The sequence below is a fragment of the Neoarius graeffei genome, chromosome 13 (assembly GCF_027579695.1).
Source record: "Neoarius graeffei isolate fNeoGra1 chromosome 13, fNeoGra1.pri, whole genome shotgun sequence".
Taxonomy (NCBI): Eukaryota; Metazoa; Chordata; class Actinopteri; order Siluriformes; family Ariidae; genus Neoarius; species Neoarius graeffei.
Genome location: NC_083581.1, coordinates 13,941,861 through 13,962,601, shown reverse-complemented (window position 1 = coordinate 13,962,601; position 20,741 = coordinate 13,941,861). Strand labels below are relative to the sequence as shown.

At 40.6% G+C, this 20,741-nt stretch overlaps 1 protein-coding gene across 2 annotated transcripts; it reads left to right on the top strand.

Moving 5' to 3' along the window:
- The first annotated feature begins 229 nt into the window (after positions 1-229).
- Positions 230-16,740, top strand: tyw5 (tRNA-yW synthesizing protein 5). 2 transcript variants are annotated; one of them, XM_060936736.1, is made up of 8 exons: positions 230-374; positions 8,619-8,773; positions 9,078-9,150; positions 9,532-9,576; positions 11,042-11,179; positions 12,164-12,251; positions 12,343-12,459; positions 16,351-16,740. In XM_060936736.1, exons 1-8 carry the CDS (start codon positions 294-296, stop codon positions 16,602-16,604), a joined length of 951 nt encoding a protein of 316 aa, XP_060792719.1. In that variant the 5' UTR covers positions 230-293; the 3' UTR covers positions 16,605-16,740. The 2 variants fall into 2 exon arrangements, with proteins under 2 accessions (XP_060792719.1, XP_060792720.1); XM_060936737.1 differs by lacking the exon at positions 9,532-9,576.
- Positions 16,741-20,741: the final 4,001 nt, after the last annotated feature.

Here is a 20,741-nt window from a genome sequence, read left to right as displayed (position 1 = left end):
TAAGATGTTTATTTATGAAGTATGAACACCTGCTAAGTGTGAAAAGTGCGTGTGTTTTAAGTACACAATTCTGTTTCTGGGGAAGATGGAAGTAATGCACCAAAATATACGAAGGTCGCGTTCCAAATAGACACACATTCCGTTTAGGAGTGCACTACTAAGGGTATGGAAGTAGCGGAAGTTACACCCTACATAGTGTACTATGTATCTATTTGGGATTGAACAGCGAGACAGAAAAGCTAGCTTTGAGATCAAAGGAAGGGCTGGAGAAGGTATAAAGAGCAGATTTCTGGATGGAAAGTCAGGAGAGGGTCGAGGTGTCAGTCTTCACAGATGTGGATAAGGAGCTTTTCATAAAGGAGATATACCCTCTGGTAAAATAAAAATATATATTTGATAAGTAGTAGATTCGTTTTGAGAGTGGTGTAGTGGTTAGCGCTGTCGCCTCATAGCAAGAAGGTGCTGGGTTCGAGCCCAGTGTGTGGTGTTTGCATGTTCTTCCCGTGTCTGCGTGGGTTTGTTCCGGTTTCCCCCCACAGTCCAAAGACATGCAGGTTAGGCGAATTGGTGGCTCTAAGTTGACCGTGAGTGTGAATGGTTGTTTGTCTCTGTATTAGCATTGTGATGACCTGGCGACTTGTCCAGGGTGTACTCTGCCTCTCTCTCATAGTCGGCTGGGATAGGCTCCAGCTTGCCTGCGACCCTATAGAACAGGATAAGCGGCTATAGATCAGATATGGATGGATAGGTTTTTGTTAATAGAAGCTATGGATAGATAGTCAGCATGCCTTTTTCCTGCAGGACACCCCCCCCCCTCCTCATAGTCCCAGAACAGATCCATTTTCTATACGTAATGAAGACAGTGTTGCCAGATACTGCTGACATTTTCCATCCCAAAATATGTTCAAAACCTGCCAAAATGCACTTAAAACCGCCCAATCTGGCAACACTGAATGAAGATACAGAGACAGGATGGCATGCCAGTTGATCGCACAGAACCACACACCCACACTACTACTGGCGTGGGAGGAAACCAGAGAACCCAGAGTAACCCCAAATGAACACAGTGAAAGCATCTCATCTCATTATCTCTAGCCGCTTTATCCTGTTCTACAGGGTCGCAGGCAAGCTGGAGCCTATCCCAGCTGACTATGGGCGAAAGGCGGGGTACACCCTGGACAAGTCACCAGGTCATCACAGGGCTGACACATAGACACAGACAACCATTCACACTCACATTCACACCTACGGTCAATTTAGAGTCACCGGAGGAAACCCAGGCGGACACGGGGAGAACATGCAAACTCCGCACAGAAAGGCCCTCACCGGCCACGGGGCTCGAACCCGGACCTTCTTGCTGTGAGGCGACAGCGCTAACCACTACACCACCGTGCCGCCCACAGTGAAAACATATGGAAACTAAACATGGACAGTAAACTGAGCTCAGAATCAAACCAAGACGTCTTGGTTACCACTGCACCACCATGCTTACATGACATGTACTAGTGTATCTCAAAAAATTAGAATATCATGAAAAAGTTCATTTTTTCATAATTTAATTCAAGAAAAGGTAAACTTTCATATACAGTGGTGCTTGAAAGTTTGTGAACCCTTGATAATTGTATATATTTCTGCATAAATATGACCTAAAACATAATCAGATTTTCACACAAGTCCTAAAAGTAGATAAAGAGAACCCAGTTAAACAAATGACACAAAAATATTATACTTTTTTATTGAGGAAAATGATCCAATATTACTATTACATATCTGTGAGTGGCAAAAGTATGTGAACCTTTGCTTTCAGTATCTGGTGTGACCCCCTTGTGCAGCAATAACTGCAACTAAACATTTCCGGTAACTGTTGATCAGTCCTGCACAGCGGTTTGGAGGAATTTTAGCCCATTCCTCTGTACAGAACAGCTTCAAGTCTGGGATGTTGGTGGGTTTCCTCACATGAACTGCTTGCTTCTGGTCCTTCCACAACATTTTGATTGGATTAAGGTCAGGACTTTGACTTGGCCATTCCAAAACATTAACTTTATTCTTCTTTAACAGTTCTTTGGTGGAACGACTTGTGTGCTTAGGGTCGTTGTCTTGCTGCATAACCCACCTTCTCTTGAGATTCAGTTCATGGACAGATGTCCTGACATTTTCCTTTAGAATTCACTGGTATAATTCAGAATTCATTGTTCCATCGATGATGGCATGTCGTCCTGGCCCAGATGCAGCAAAACCAGCCCAAACCATGTTTCACAGATTGGGATAAGGTTCTTATGCTGGAATGCAGTGTTTTCCTTTCTCCAACACATAACGCTTCTCATTTAAACCAAAAAGTTCTATTTTGGTCTCATCCGTCTACAAAACATTTTTCCAATACCCTTCTGGCTTGTCCATGTGATCTTTAGCAAACCGCAGACGAGCAGCAATGTTCTTTTTGGAGAGCAGTGGCTCTCTCATTGCAACCCTGCCATGCACACCATTGTTGTCAGTGTTCTCCTGATGGCGGACTCATGAACATTAACGTTAGCCAATGTGAGAGAGGCCTTCAGTTGCTTAGAAGTTACCCTGGGGTCCTCTGTGACCTCGCCAACTATTACACGTCTTGCTCTTGGAGTGATCTTTGTTGGTCAGCCACTCCTGGGGAAGGTAACAATGGTCTTGAATTTCTTCCATTTGTACACAATGTGGATTGGTGGAGTCCAAACTCTTTAGAGATGGTTTTGTAACCTTCTCCAGCCTGATGAGCATCAACAATGCTTTTTCTGAGGTCCTCAGAAATCTCCTTTGTTCATGCCATGATGCACTTCCACAAACATGTGTTGTGAAGATCAGACTTTGATAGATCCCTGTTCTTTAAATAAAACAGGATGCCCACTCACACCTGATTGTCATCCCATTGATTGAAAACACCTGACGACTCTAAATTCACCTTCAAATTAACTGCTAATCTTAGAGGTTCACATACTTTTGCCACTCACAGATATGTAATATTGGATCATTTTCCTCAATAAACAAATGACCAAGTATAATATTTTTGTCTCATTTGTTTAACTGGGTTCTCTATCTACTTTTAGGACTTGTGTGAAAATCTGATGATGTTTTAGGTCATATTTATGCAGAAATATATAAAATTCTAAAGGGTTCACAAACTTTCAAGCACCACTGTATATTCCATTCAGCTAGCATGATATTGAACTTATCTTCGACTCATTCAGTATCATGCTAGCTGAATGGAATATATCTGATATACCACTCAACGCCAGCCAATATTATTTAATTATGTCACTCAGATCTGCAATGAAAAATGAGTTTCTATGAAAAACGTGAGTTTTTTCAACGAGAAGATAAGCTTCATATCTTCAAGCTAACGTGTGATGTTTTAATTATATTGACACATTCACAAACAAAAAATACCCACATTTATCAAAACAATTAATTGATTTCCTCACTAGTCAGGATATTGAAAAATATGTCACCCGATGTCCTGGATGTAATTTATATGAAAAAATGCGAGTGGCGTATTTCCCAGTAAAACCCTCGTGTCTATATAATAAAAATTCCTATTAGAATGAGTACATTAATGCAGCTGGAAACACTGTCAAACCTGCTGATATAGAAAAATTAATCAACCAGAATAAAGAACAGGGTTGCGGTCTAAAATGATCTATACAGCAGTTAGTTCCGGTCCACAAATCTGAGTGGACAGCCGTGTTTCAAACTTTCAAGCACCACTGTATTCTATATTCATTATACTTAAAGTGAAATATTTCAAGCCTTTTTGTTTGTTTGTTTTAATTTTGAAGATTATGGCTTATAGTTCTCTATAGGGTCATTCCACGCCAAACGTCCGAATGCTCCCGCTCGACCATCTCAGATTTACCTGAAAAAATTCCACGAGGTTCACACACTTCCCAATAGGAAAAGTCCCAAATTTCAGCTCCCAACTCATTATAGTTTTGTCATAAAAAAATATTTAGGCAGCTAACCCCAGACACGTTTTCAGCAGAGTTTTCTAGGGAGCCACTTTCACATTGCTGTATCTAGAAAACTATTTGAGCTAGGTCTTTCAAATTTCCAAGGGCTAATATCTGGCTAAAGTACTTGTAGTAGATGGACTTTTACACATGTGCTTTTGGTTTATCATAGCGTTCTGGCGGCTTGAATTTGCTCGAAAATTCAACTCTTCAAATCTGGCAGCATATTTGAAGGACTGTTGAAAGTATAATGTTAAAGACAGAGGCTTGATATTGCACATGCACCTTCCCACAAATGCTGTGTACTTTGTATTCAAAAACTGTCCCTCTGTGAAGCATGGTCTAGAAGATATTAAGGTTTAAAAATTGGAAAAAATAATTTGGTGCCATTTTTGGCATGGTATAGCAAAAAAATGATAGGTCCCACCAACATAAAATTGGCTGTTTTTGAAAGATTAGATATATGTTTCTAACATATCCAAAAATTGTGATGGTGTTTTGCCTTAATGTTGCAAAATGATTTTTTGAAAATGAGGTGTTTGCACACATACACAGCATTCATGGTCTATGAAGGCACTTCCAGATGCTAAGAGAACGCCTTAAATTCATTACATACAGCTTAAACTCAATAAAATGCTTCATTTGATTCATGATAAACTATATTTGAAGGTCAACTTATATGTAATCATTAGGTATAGAAACAGAAATGTGTCAAATTGAGCATGCACACTGCAGAACATAATGTGGATGCAAGTGTCTCATACCATCCCCACATCAATCAGATTCCAAGGCACTCTAGTAAATGTTCACACCTGTATTTAGAACGAGCCACTTGCAATCAGATTGACTATTTAAATGACTAGAATGAGCAGGCTCACAGTTTTCAAGATGGCATCTTTGGCTCCATGTTTTATTGGAGCTGTGTTGGGATGTGCTGAAGACTGCCACAGGTTGGATTACACCAAGAGTTATGCAATGTAAGTCTAACTACTTTAATACTTACTTTACATTAATACTTTTCTTGCAACTTTGCTGATTGACCATCATTTTGACATGTTATGCTTCTATTGTTTCAGACCAAGACAACTGGTATCCATCACTTCTCTGTCAAAAGATGACCAAATGCTCCTGAAGCACAGGTGTAGTCTGCAGGATGATGTACCACCTGATGCAACTATATGTTTGTACCATAAGAAAATAAACCTGGATTGTTACTCTTCTCTACAAAAAAACTGCAGCAACCCATATGGCTTACATGCAAGACCTATGAAAAAAAATCTTCGCATCATCTCTCTGTCCCAAGCAGAGGCCATTGGAAAGACATCTGTAAAGGCTGGAATGAAAGTATGCATGCAGTGCAAGAAGCATATGTATAAAGTGTCAGTCAAAGTTCCATTGCAAGAGCATGTTGATCATGATCATGTTGACTATGTACAACAGGAAGACATAAAAGACCAATTGGATAAGTGCTTCACTGCTATTGGACTTTCCCCATGTAAAATCTCACGAGTCAGTCCCAGGGATAAGGAAGCGTACATTAAGAGAAAGGTTGAAGAAGTTGGCCACAAGACCAAGGAAATGCTACATTGGTGTGCTGCAGTCCCTTCAACGTCATGGGCTGCTCCTATGATGACCACATCATCTGCTGATGTGAGTGATGTTGGCTATCTTGTCACAGCTTTGAAGCAAAAGTTATCAATCACGACTGGAAAGCAGGAGCAGATCAAGTTATTAACTTTGGTACCACAAAGCTGGAGTATTGCAAAGACCATTGATGAATTTGGTGTTAGTGAGCGTCTAGTCAGACGAGCAAGAGATCTGCGCTTAGAACATGGTATTTTGCCTGTCATCACACCCTCAATAGGAAGACCACTGAGTACAGACACTGTAAACAAAGTTATTGCATTTTTTCACCAGGATGATATTTCTAGACCACTGCCTGGTAAAGATTTTAAGAGTGTCAAAGAAGGAGACAAGAGAGTACACAAGCAAAAATGATTAATTGTAATGAATCTGAATGAAGCCTTCCAGCTATTCAAGCAATCAAACCCTGACCTGAAGATAGGAATCTCCAAATTTTGCTCACTCCGTCCCAAGGAGTGCATAACTGTAGGTGCTAGAGGGACACTTTGTGTTTGTGTGTACCACCAGAATGTGAAGCTAATGCTTTCTGCTTTCCCAACTGAAAACCAAGCAGAGAAAATCACCCACACAGATCTCCTGAACCATCTTGTGTGTTCCACACAGAACATGGAATGCATGTTACACAGGTGTGAAGAGTGCCCAGGATCCACAAATCTAGAACACTTTTTGAATGACAAAGTAAGTGATGATGTAGACAACATTAGCTTCAAGCAGTGGGTGACAACTGACAGAACAACTCTTTTGGACTACACCATCTCAACAGAAGACTACCTGGATTTGCTCATGGAAAAAGTAAACCAACTGTCGGTTCATGACTTTATTGCAAAGCATCAAAGTCATCGTTTATGCCAACTGAAGGAAGAACTGCACTCAGATGAATGCATCATACTTCTTGACTTTGCTGAGAATTACTCTTTTATTGTTCAAGATGCCGCCCAGGGTTACCACTGGGATAACTCCCAGTGTACCCTGCATCCTTTTGTGATCTACTACACGGAGGATGACCAGCTTAAATGTTCAAGTATGTGCATAGTGAGTGATTGTCTTAAGCATGATACAGAAGCTGTGTACACTTTTCTGTGCAGTGTTATACCCGAAGTGAAGTTGCTGCCCACTTTGAAGACCATTCACTATTTCAGTGATGGAGCTGCTGCTCATTATAAAAACCGCAAAAGCTTTATCAATCTGCTTTATCACTCATCAGACTTCGGTGTTTCTGCGGAATGGAACTTCTTTGGAACATCACACGGTAAGTCACCATGTGATGGAATAGGTGGCACAGTAAAGCGAGAGGCTGCAAGAGCGAGTCTGCAGGCCACTGATACAAACCACATCCTAACCCCTGAAGACCTCTTCAAATGGGTGGAAAAAAACATCCTAGGGGTGAAATTTATGTGGATAAGCAAAGAAAGTGTAAAGTCCATGGCTGACAAGCTGGAAAGCAGATTCGCAAAGGCATTCACGGTGCCAGGTACTAGAGATAATCACTGTTTCAAGCCAGTCAATGCCACAACAATTGAGGTCAGCAGAGTGTCTGGAATTGCTGGATTTTTGGTCAACTATGAGAGAGAACATATTGAAGAAGAGTTTTCACATGGCCTCCAGATCAGTGACATGACACCTGGCCAATATATAACCTGTGTTTATGACCATCACTGGTGGGTTGGAAGCATCAGAGAGACATCTGAAGATCAGCAAGATGTTCAGATACAATTTATGCATCCACATGGCCCAGCAAAAAGTTTCTTCTGGCCAATGAGAGAAGATTTGTGCTGGGTACCTGTGCAACACATCATCTCTAAAATAGATGCTCCTAGAACTACAACTGGACGTCTATATACAATTCAGGAATGTGACATCGAAGCATCTGAAAGATTCATTAAAGAGTTCAGATAATTTACAATAGCTTTCCCTAAGTTGCCAATGCATACAGTTTTTTTTTTTTTTTTTTTTTTTTCTCTTTTAAATAATGGTACAACAGATATGTAATGGTTTGTGACAAGTTTCAGTTTTCACCAATATTGGAGTTCCAATATTGCAATACCTAAAAATGGCATATAGGCTATCCTTCTAGTGTACTTTACCATGAATCAAATGAAGCATTTTATTAAGTTTAAGCTGTGCAAAATAAATTCATGGCGTGTTCTTAGCATCTGGAAGTGCCTTCATAGGCCATGAATGCTGTGTATATATGCAAACACCATTTTCAAAAAATCATTTTGCAACATTAAGGCAAAACACCATCACAATTTTTGGATATGTTAGAAACATACATCTAATCTTTCAAAAACAGCCAATTTTATGTTGGTGGGACCTATCATTTTTTTGCTATACCATGCCAAAAATGGCACCAAATTATTTTTTCCAATTTTTAAACCTTAATATCTTCTAGACCATGCTTCAGAGGGACAGTTTTTGAATACAAAGTACACAGCATGTGTGGTAAGGTGCATGTGCAATATCAAGCCTCTATCTTTAATATTACACTTTCAACAGTCCTTCAAATATGCTGCCAGATTTGAAGAGTTGAATTTTTGAGCAAATTCAAGCTGCCAGAACGCTATGATAAACCGAAAGCACATTTGTAAAACTCCATATACTACGAGTACTTTAGCCAGATATTAGCCCTTGAAAATTTGAAAGACTTGGCTCAAATAGTTTTCTAGATACAGCAATGTGAAAGTGGCTCCCTAGAAAACTCTGCTGAAAACGTGTCTGGGGTTAGCTGCCTAAATATTTTTTTATGACAAAACTATAATGAGTTGGGAGCTGAAATTTGGGACTTTTCCTATTGGGAAGTGTGTGAACCTCGTGGAATTTTTTCAGGTAAATCTGAGATGGTCGAGCGGGAGCATTCGGACGTTTGGCGTGGAATGACCCTATATGGTTTATATAGAATTACATTAATGACTGTAAGAACTATAAAAACAATGGTTGATTGTGTCCTCCAGCATTGTGAATAATCAAATTTTTGGCCATGTTGTGTTTATTTCTCAGAGAAAACCGGCAGTGCTCAAGGGAGTGTCTTTAGGACCATGCCTGGAAAAATGGACAGTGGATTACCTTTCAGCAAAGGGAGGTGACCAGGAGGTCAAAGTTCATGTGTCTTCTGTTCCTCAGATGGACTTTCTGCATAAGAATTTCATATACAAGTATGTTAAGTGATTAACATGAATATAAGGTTTTATAACTGCTTGTGCAGTGGGTAGCATTGCCACCTCACCTCACAGTATCAGGGTTCCTAGTTTCCTTTGGGTTCTCTGAATTCCTTCCTCCAGAAAAACATACTGGTGCATGGTCCAGGGTGTATTCCCACCTTGTGATGAGTGTTCTCAGGATCTGTCATGACTGTGACCAGGACAAAGTGTATACTGAAGCTGGATGAATGAATGAATGAATATAGAAATGTGTAACTTTGGATCCTTTAAAATGTCTTTCTTATTCTTTATGTCTCAGAACATTACGGTTTGACAAGTTTGTCCAGAGAGCTGCAGCTGAAGCAGAGCATGAAGAATTCTTCATTCATAAGGTAACCGGCAGACCAGGGCTGTGCTCTAAACTGTACACTACTTCTAATAGTGTCAAGATAATCACCCATAATGTAGTATCTAGTATAGGAATAGAAGACTATTCAGGAAGAAATCCAAGGGAAGAAGGAGCAGGTCTTTGAATTTAAGGGAAAAAAATGGATCAAGTAGGAGATCCATAGCTAGATTTCCTGCATTTAAATAACATTCAGTGAAAATTTGTTGCATTATAACTCAGTAGATTGTGTGTTTTAATGTCCTCTGAGGTACTGCAATCATTTAACGCTATTAAATATATAAGCTCTATAACATTCTGTGCATCTTTAAAGATTTGAGATTGTAATTCAATTAGAATGGTTCTGAACCACAACAAATTTCAACAGGATGAGAGTTACTACTTAAGATCACTTGGAGATGATGTTCGTAAGGTACAGTTGCCTTTCATTATTATTATTATTATGCAATGGCATATTCGGGCCATTGTAGGTTAAAAAAAAAAAAAGCTAGCGAGGGGAGGAATATTCAGAAGGAAAAAAATCTGAGATGACAGTTGTGTATTTATGAGAAAAGAAACTCTGATGTTCTCTGAGATTATAAAGCCATACATTTGTAAGAAAAAAAAAAAAACACCTCAGAAATTCCAAGATTAAAAAAAGTCACAAATTCACAGTCAAAAAAGAAAAAAAAAATCTGAGATAACAATCACTTCCTTCCTGGCTGCAGTGCATTCTGGGAAATGTAGTTGAAAGTCTCTTAGCACTTTACTCTTTTATATTCCTGAAAGGTATAGGAAAAGACTGCATTTCCTGTAACTCTTGGCTCAAAATAACAGCAATTTGGGCAGATAAAAATAACTCATGCACTGGGCATAATGGCAAACTGCTCTTACACAATAAGTATACATTTTATAAACCGCTTACCTGTGTGGTTTATATGTTCATCTCCCATTGTATCCTGGAAGCACAACAATCATGTGCTTCCTGGCTGCAGTGCATTCTGAGAAATCCATCCAACCATCTATCCATTATCTGTAGCCACTTATCCTGTTCAGGCAAGCTGGAGCCTATCCCAGCTGATTATGGGTGAGAGGCGGTGTACACCCTGGACAAGTCATCAGGTCATTGCAGGGCTGACACATAGAGACAACCAACCATTCACATTCACACCTACGGTCAATTTAGAGCCACCAGTTAGCCTAACCTGCATGTCTTTGGACTGTGGGGGAAACCGGAGCACCCAGAGGAAACCCACACAGACATGGGGAGGACATGCAAACTTCACACAGAAAGGCCCTCGTCGGCCGCTGGGCTCGAACCCAGGACCTTCTTGCTGCGATAGTGCTAACCACTACACCACCGTGCCGCCCCATTCTGAGAAATGTAGTTGAAAATCTCTTAGCACTTTACTCTTTTATTTTGTGTGATTGAGGACTGCATTTCCTATAACTCTCGGCTCAGTCGTGGCGTCTGTGATGTGACGACGTTGATCTATTCTTGCAGAGTGATCTGGTTCAAAACTAATTTTCCAGGTTTTTTTTGTAAATTTGTGACTTTTTAATCTCAGAAGATATCAAAGGTTTAATTTTTTGCCTAAATTTCCAACATTAATCTCAGAAATTCTGAGTTTTTTTTTTTTTTAATCTCAGCTCTATTTTTAAAAATTTTTTGGCCCAAATACATTATTATTGTTGTTGTTGTTGACAAAATGTGTATATCATTTGAGTTTCAAACACTTCCACAATGTTGTTAAATATGAATATAATTTGCCATAGATGGTGATTTCTAAAATAAATACATACTGCCATTTATAGCTATTATAAAGACTTTATTGAAATTTCTCCAATGGCATTTTCACTAATTCTCATCACTCCATTTTAAACCATTTTCCTTTTAGGAGCCTGCTGACCTGAGGAAGCAGTTCCCTGACCTGGCACAAGATTTCCACATACCTCCGTTTTTTGAGCCTGAGCAGTTTTTCTCCAGTGTTTTCCGCATCAGCTCACCTGGCTTACAGCTATGGACCCACTACGATGTGAGGAGAATCTCATCACCATACTATTACTCAGCACGATGTTATTGAACTAATTACTAGTTTGTTATCCAGGTGACCAGTTTTCAGCTCTTTTGTCCACTTGGTACTGTCATTAAAAAGCATTAAAATGTCCAATCAAAACATATTCTAAATGCGTTGCACTTGTTGTAGATCATGCACTGTTCTAACTCTGCTGTGATTGACACCTGGTGTGGGGCAGGGGTTTTATTGATCCCTGTTGGAAATGAGCTCAGAGCACATGAAAAATAAAAACACATCCAATTAGTGTACCATTACTGTGGTGGTGTGTGGATTGTGAAACAGCCCTTGTGTAAGCACACAGGCAAACATTCAAGCCAACAGAAGACAGTCAACAAATTGGTTGTTTTCTCATGGGTTTATTTATGTTACATAAGGTCAGAACAAATATTGTAGGATAGAAAATGTATTTGTCGAACACGTATAGAATGTAACCTATACTACAGAAAATATGAGGAAAAGTGTGCCAGTAAATGAAATAAAATCAACCATTATCAAACTGTTCAAAAATACAAACACAAAAACACTGCATATTGACATGATAATGAGGGATTGGGTGCACTTCATGTGCACCAGACACTTTAACTGAAACACCTACACTCAAACAAAAAATTCCACCCAGTGAGCAACATTTCTGTGGGCAGGAAATGCCTAGTCAGTGAGATAGGTCCAAGGAGAGTAGCCAGACTGGGTTGAGATGACAGGAAGGGTACAGCAACTTCAATAACCACTCTTTTCACACATGGTGAGCAGAAAAGCATCTCCATTAAATTATCTGGTGTGTGTATTTCCAGTAACCAATCAGTCATGGGTGGCACATCCTCAAAAAGCAGTTCTCTGAATCCAATGCATCTCCAGAATGTGTATTATTTTAATTTCCTATAATTATCTCCCAAATAATTATTTTATTCCCTTCATTTTAATTGTGTTCTGTTCCTCAAACAGGTAATGGACAATCTGCTGGCTCAGGTAACGGGGAGAAAGCGTGTCGTTCTCTACAGCCCCCAAGATGCCTTACACCTGTACCTGTCAGGTGAGTGTCAATTCTCTTACATTACTAATTTTTAAACCTTACATAAGATGTCAATGATATAGCATCGTGTCACTTTATTCTCTTTGATCAGGTGATAAGTCTGAGGTTTTGGATGTCGACTCTCCAGATTTGGAGCGATATCCAAATTTTGTGAAAGCGTGTCGATATGAGTGTATTTTAGAACCAGGTGATCTGCTCTTCATCCCAGGTAAGATGTTCTTTAGCCACTATAAAACAATTAGAGACAAATATGAAAGGATATATAAATATTACAGCTGTGCGGTGTTGTTATATATATCTCATCTCATTATCTCTAGCCGCTTTATCCTTCTACAGGGTCGCAGGCAAGCTGGAGCCTATCCCAGCTGACTACGGGCGAAAGGCGGGGTACACCCTGGACAAGTCGCCAGGTCATCACAGGGATATATATATATATATATATATATATATATATATATCAGGGGCGATTTCTCAGAGACAACAAGGGAAGCCGAGCTTCCCCTAAAATTCTCTCCCCAAACTGCGGCATCTACGACGTTGAATTCTCATTAAAACAATAACTTGCATAACATAATATATGCCCAAGATTGTATTTACGTTCATAACTATCCTGTAACTTATTTGAGTGATGTCTGACGAACTTGCAGTTCGTTACGAGAATCACCTTTGCTGCCAGGCTGTAACCAGCGTTGCCAGATACTGCTGACGTTTTCCAGCCAAAATATGTTCAAAACCCGCCAAAATGCACTTAAAACCGCCCAATCTGGCAACACTGGCTGTAACCTTTCTTATTTCAACGGGCTCTATGGCTGGCAGCCGGGTATCCGTTGCAGTCTATGAGAGGGCTCTGAACAGCCAATTTCGGCTAGTTGTTATTGGTTAAAATCGACAAAATCGTCACTTCCAGGGAAGCCGGGCTTCTCTGGGACTAAACGAGACAGTGGGAGAGACAAGAAGCCGGGCTGATGAAGGATTATTGGAGGTAGTGTTTGAAAGACATGAGGAGGGCGGGCTCTGTACTTCGGCGTCGGCGAGGAACACGGAAGCATGATCAGTCAGTCCCCAGCGGATGTCGAGAAAGTGTAGTCGTGTGCCAAAGTGCTGTCCGAATTTCTTTTCATATAAACGTTTCTTCTCATTGATGTCTCTGTACATTACTCTGTAAATAAATGTAAATATTACTCGTTGTGCTCCGTTAACTTTCATCCATTCTATCAGTTTGATCATTTGCGAATTCACTCGTTTATTTAATTTGTAGTTCAATCTGGTTGTAGGCTAGCTTGAGCCTTATTGGGATCTGCAGTGCTAGCTGCTAACAGAAATTGGTGAAGTCTCTGGAAAGCACAACCAGCTAGTATGACAGGGTCACAGACCATTTTCTGGAAAAGGAGCGGAGGGCAGAATTTGTGTATAAATAGTGTGCATCATATAATGTTCATGAATCTGAAGTGTGTATATTGTTCAGTAATGTTAAGAGAATGGTGGGCTCTGTGTTATAGGTTATACCTGGGTATAATATTCAAGGTTCTGTGTGTTGCATAGCCTACCTGGTTATGAATTTCCAGACTGTTGCAGAAGATGTTCAAGGATGTGTTGCACAGCTGGGTGTTGTGTTAAAGACTCTGTGTTGCATATCAGGGTATGATGTTCAAGGCTCTTCGTTGAATAGCCAGTGATTTTTGGATGTTTGATATTTTTGATTAAGGATATGAGGCACTAGCCTGGCAAGCCAGACTATAACATGAAATGTACAAGCAAAAATACTTTCTGCCACTAGGTAGGGTTGTCTAGTTCACTATGCTAATGGGGCACACCTTTCTATGCTTTGATATCCGGCCTACAGGTTTTACGATGAATGCGTAAAATGGGCTTCCCCTGTTTTAAAAACCAGCAGCCGCCACTGATATATATATATATATACAAGGGTGGCACGGTGGTGTAGTGTTTAGCACTGTCGCCTCACAGCAAGAAGGTCCTGGGTTTGAGCCCAGTGGCCGATGGGGGCTTTTCTGTGTGGAGTTTGCATGTTCTCCCCATGTCTGTGTGGGTTTCCTCTGGGTGCTCTGGTTTCCCCCACAGTCCAAAAACATGCAGGTTAGGTTAATTGATGGCTCTAAATTGACCGGGAGTGTGAATGGTTTTCTCTGTGTCAGCCCTGCGATAATCTGGTGACTTGTCCAGGGTGTACTCTGCCTCTCGCCCATAGTCAGCTGGGATAGGCTCCAGCTTGCCTGCGACCCTGTAGAGCAGGATAAGTGGCTACAGATAATGGGTGGATGTGTGTGTGTATATACAGTGGGGCAAAAAAGTATTTAGTCAGCCACCAATTGTGCAAGTTCTCCCACTTAAAAAGATGAGAGAGGCCTGTATTTTCATCATAGGTACACTTCAACTATGAGAGACAGAATGGGGGAAAGAATCCAGGAAATCACATTGTAGGATTTTTAATGAATTAATTGGTAAATTCCTCGGTAAAATAAGTATTCGGTCACCTACAAACAAGCAAGATTTCTGGCTCTCACAGACCTGTAACAACTTCTTTAAGAGGCTCCTCTGTCTTCCACTCGTTACCTGTATTAATGGCACCTGTTTGAACTCGTTATCAGTATAAAAGACACCTGTCCACAACCTCAAACAGTCACACTCCAAACTCCACTATGGCCAAGACCAAAGAGCTGTCAAAGGACACCAGAAACAAAATTGTAGACCTGCACCAGGCTGGGAAGACTGAATCTGCAATAGGTAAGCAGCTTGGTGTGAAGAAATCAACTGTGGGAGCAATTATTAGAAAATGGAAGACATACAAGACCACTGATAATCTCCCTCGATCTGGGTCTCCATGCAAGATCTCACCCCATGGGGTCAAAATGATCACAAGAACAGTGAGCAAAAATCCCAGAACCACACGGGGGGACCTAGTGAATGACCTGCAGAGAGCTGGGACCAAAGTAAAAAGGCTACCATCAGTAACACACTACGTCGCCAGGGACTCAAATCCTGCAGTGCCAGACGTGTCCCCCTGCTCAAGCCAGTACATGTCCAGGCCCGTCTGAAGTTTGCTAGAGAGCATTTGGATGATCCAGAAGAGGATTGGGAGAATGTCATATGGTCAGATGAAACCAAAATAGAACTTTTTGGTAAAACCTCAACTTGTCATATTTGGAGGAGAAAGAATGCTGAGTTGCATCCAAAGAACACCATACCTACTGTGAAGCATGGGGGTGGAAACATCATGCTTTGGGGCTGTTTTTCTGCAAAGGGACCAGGACGACTGATCCGTGTAAAGGAAAGAATGAATGGGGCCATGTATCGTGAGATTTTGAGTGAAAACCTCCTTCCATCAGCAAGGGCATTGAAGATGAAACGTGGCTGGGTCTTTCAGCATGACAATGATCCCAAACACACCGCCCAGGCAATGAAGGAGTGGCTTCATAAGAAGCATTTCAGGGTCCTGGAGTGGCCTAGCCAGTCTCCAGATCTCAACCCCATAGAAAATCTTTGGAGGGAGTTGAAAGTCCGTGTTGCCCAGCGACAGCCCCAAAACATCACTGCTCTAGAAGAGATCTGCATGGAGGAATGGGCCAAAATACCAGCAACAGTGTGCGAAAACCTTGTGAAGACTTACAGAAAACGTTTGACCTCTGTCATTGCCAACAAAGGGTATATAACAAAGTATTGAGATGAACTTTTGTTATTGACCAAATACTTATTTTCCACCATAATTTGCAAATAAATTCTTTAAAAATCAGACAATGTGATTTTCTGGATTTTTTTTTCTCATTTTGTCTCTCATAGTTGAGGTATACCTATGATGAAAATTACAGGCCTCTCTCATCTTTTTAAGTGGGAGAAGTTGCACAATTGGTGACTGACTAAATACTTTTTTGCCCCACTGTATATATATCTGAGCTCAGAGATCTTGCACTATCTCATTTGCCCTGAATTGTGCATTATAAATATATTTAAGTGGTTTCCTTTTTTCTTAATTTTGTCTTCTGATTTTCATAACTCTGCACATCTGCATGCACCCTCATAGTGTTTTTGCAAATTAAATAATAACAAATGAAAAGATATGAAACTGTGCGCTAATGTTTTCCAGCCCTTTGGTTTCACAACACGTTGGCTCTTCAGTTCGGCGTTGGAGTCAATGTGTTCTGGCGCCACCTGCCCCTGGACAGCTACAGTAAGAAGGACCCATACGGAAACAAGGACCCAGTGGCAGCGGCGTGGGCCCTGCAGACCCTGGAGCGGGCGCTGGGAGCACTGGATAAACTGCCAGCTGAATACAGGGACTTTTATGCTCGCCGCATGGTACTGTGTATTCAAAACCGAGCATATTCCAATGAAACATAACACAAGTGCAGCTGTGTTCTCTCGCATACAGTAATGTACCAGACGGGAAATAAAGACAGAGACTGCAGTTGCTGATCATGATGAAATGTATTTGGGACATTTAATTAAAGTCACAATGATTCCTGGAAAAAGTAAACGTTGGTTTTGTGAACTTGTTTCTCTGTGTTCTTGCAGATCCATATTTATACATGGTAGAGGTAAGCACTGGACTGGGGGTTATTTATTTTTTTTATTATTTATTTATTTGTTTATTTATGCATGCGCGCCTCTTCCTTTTCATGCGATATGCATAGGAGCTCCTCATTTTGGCATCGGAGTACATTTGTTAGTACAGTGTAGAAAGAAGCTTTTTCTCCATGTTCTTCAGCTTAAAAAAGTTGATTGGTTCTAGAGGCTCTGTTTAGTACAAGACTCAAGTTTGTAAATAAAAGTGAGGATGGATTGCTTGTGGATCCCTTCTAGCTCAGTGATCTCATTGAGTCGGTCTGCAAAATAAAAGGGAGAGAGAAGTCAGGGGAGTGTAAAAGTGGCCCCTCACACACAGTGCAGCCTTTACCTTAGTGAATGCCTGTTGGCACTGCTCCAGGCACTGGATCGGATTTGGCGCCTTCTTTTTAGCGAGTTCAGTCAGTGGGCTGGTGATGTCCGAATAATTAGGCACAAACCTACGATAGTAGCCAGCCAACCCCAAGAACTGTCTCACCCCCTTTTTGGTCTTGGGCCTCAAGCAAGTCACAATGGCTGCAGTCTTGTCAATTTGGGGACGTACCTGCCCATGACCCAAGTGGGAGCCCAGATACCATACTTCCACACACCCAATTGCACACTTTTTCAGGTTAACCATGAGCCCCATGCATCTCAACAACTCTAGAATAGCCATGAGATGTTTTAGGTGCCACAGCCAATCATTTCTATATATAATGATAACGTCTAGATAGGCTACAGCATAGGCCTAAGCAGCATGTGCGGATGGAGGATATTGTCCATGAGCCGCTGGAACATTGCGGGAGCCTCAAATAACCTGAACAGAAGGGTGATGAACTGGCGTAAGCTGAATGGGGTGGAAAAAGCTGTTTTCTCTCGGGATAGAGTCAAGGGGATCTGCCAATATCCCTTTGTAGTCCGGGAGCCAAAGGCCCAAATTTGGCTGAACCTGGCTTCGTCGGTTAAAGTTTTTTTTTTTTTGCTGTTTGTTGTTGTCCAAGGTCTACTCATTAAGATAAGAGAGGGTGCCCGGTGATATCCCTTGGGCAATTCCGGATATTGGCCCTTTATTGTTGGATGTGCTGCAGTCATAGCCTAAATTCTGACATTTTGACATTCTTCACTTTATGTTCACCAAAGTCTATATATCATACTTATTTTTGTGTTTGTTAACATAATAGGATGAGTTTAAGGCCTGGGGGTGGGGTTCCAGCCATGGTTGGGGGTGTGGCCATGCAATTGGGGGCAGGGCTTATACCAAAAAGCCCTTTATTACTCTATTACTTTGGTTGTTAATGCGAGCCTTAAATTATTAGGCATACACTCCATTGTCATCCTTGTGTTTACTTCTGCAGGGGCATATGAGGGACACAGTTAGCTAATTCAAGCCAACTTGTGTAGCTATCTTGCTAACTCTGTCAATCACACTGCCCCCAAAAGATCACAGCACGCATAAGCTAAGCAGAGAAACTATTTGACTGTAATCATGAAAGAGCAGTGACATGTACTCACTGCTCACCAGTGAACTAGACCCATAGTTTCACAACACTGGCTAGCACACCCAACTCTCACCTAGTAAATGCTAGTCACTGATTTTTTTAAGCTAATACATTAAGCTAATAGATTGCTTATTTTAACGATATTGACTGTTGAAATAGTAATGTCCCTGGTTCCCTAGTAAAATTCAGGGCATTGTCCCCGATTATCATCTCAAAAGTCTGTTAACCTTACCCTCACCCCCACTCCAAACCACACTGCTTGTGGACTGAGAGTCATGTGCACTAGCCAGTCCACTGACTAGCACGACTTTTAAAACGTTGGGCAGTAAGGTTTCCTTAAGCTAATACATTAAGCTAATAGATTGCTTATTTTTACGATATTGACTGTTGAAATAGTAATGTTCCTGGTTCCCTAGTAAAATTCAGGGCATTGTCCCCGATTCACCCCCACTCCAAACCACACTGCTCTTCCACTGACTAGCACGACTTTTAAAACGTTGGGGAGTAAGGTTTACTTAACATTCTCCTCTGTACTAGCTGGCATCCAGTACATAAGCATATTTTTACAGACACTAAGCAATGGCAAAGGGTTTAGAGGTTTTTTTTTTTCATCTGAACTCTTAGTTCTTTCCTTAAATAGTTTTTGTGTTTTGTGTGTGTTTGCATACTGTATGTAATTATTTTACATAATTATTGCTCATTAGTGTGTGTGTGTATGTGTGCGTGTGCATGCATGCATGCACGTACATGCTTTATGTACTGTAGTTCTTGTATCAAAATTGTTAATTTTGCAAATTTATGAAAGGGTCAATTACACGTTTGACTAATTTGAATGACAGTAAAGCGTGAATACTGTACAGCCAATTTGGTTAATTGAAAATCAGTATCTTTTGCTATTCTTGTGTGTGCGCATGCTGTATATGCCATTTTGCATGCTTGATATATTGCATACTGTAGTTTTACATAGTGGATCACTGGTGTGAGTGTATATGCATGCTGTATATAGTTATATTGCATGCTGTATATAGTTCTTTTACATAGTGGATCACTGGTGTGAATGTATATGCATGCTGTATATATTTCTATTTCATGCTGTATATACAGTAGTTCTTTTACATAGTGGATCACTGGTGTGAGTGTATGCATGCTGTATATAGTTCTATTGCATGCTGTAGTTCTTTTACATAGTGGATCATTGGTGTGAGTGTATACATGCTGTATATAGTTCGTTTACATAGTGGATCATTGGTGTGAGTGTATGCATGCTGTATATAGTTCTTTTACATAGTTATTGGTCATTAGTGTGTGTGTGTGCATGCTGTATATAGTTCTTTTGCATGCTGTATAGTTCTTACATAGATATTGATCATTATTTTGTATTAACTGTAGAGTTTATGTAATACTTGTATAAAAATCGCTAATTTGGAAAAGTTATGAAAGGGTTAATTAATCCACATTTGATGTATTTGAATGACAAATATAGAGAAAAATGTGAATACCTATCAGATACAGCCAACTTGGTGCATTTAATATCAGTATTTACACTGATATTATTTTTTTTGTATTTTCTTCCATTATTTGGGCATATAGGGCATTAAAGGGTTAATATATTAAATTGCCCAAGGGATATCACCGGGCACCCTCTTAAATCTTGAAGAGCTACCTCAAATCTATAAGATAAAGCAAAAAAAAAAAACTTTAACCAAAAATTCCGGGTCCGACCCCATGGCTCCCGGACTATTGTCAAATCCAGTGTTGAGTAAAAATGAGCAGCGTTTAACCAATTGAGCAACTCATCAGTGCAAGGCATTTGGTACACATCAAACTTAAGACACTGTCTTGACCTTTCGGTAGTCCACACAGAACTGAACCGACCCATCAGTCTTGGGGAACAAGAAAACCAGGCTGCTTCAGTCACTGTGCAACTCCTCAATTATTCCCGTCTTGACCATGGCCTTGAGTTCATTCCAGGCCACAGTTTTCTTGTACTTGGGGAAGCGGTAGGAGCGGCTTCGTACTACCACCCCTGGAGGCGTTTTGATGTGGTGTTCTATGAGGTGAGTGCAGCTGGGAAGGGGTGAGAACACATCAGAAAACTCCGTTTGCCAGTTGGGTCGGCAAGAGGTGCTCTCCTTTTACCTCCGGCCCCAGCTTCGCCCTCTCTGGAACTACTGATTGCACATGCCACAGGGACCCCCTTGTTCCATAATTTAAGCAGGTTGAGGTGGTATACCTGCTGCACCTTGCCCAGATCTGTTTGCTTCACCTTATAGTCTATGTCTCCAACTCGCTGTGTGACCTCAAAGGGCCCTTGCCACTTAGCAAGTAATTTATGAATGAATGAATTTATTTTTGAATGAATTTATTTTATTTTCGAACATTTTCGAAGATGTATATAAAAAAATGTATGTAACTATTTGTACATACAAAAGAA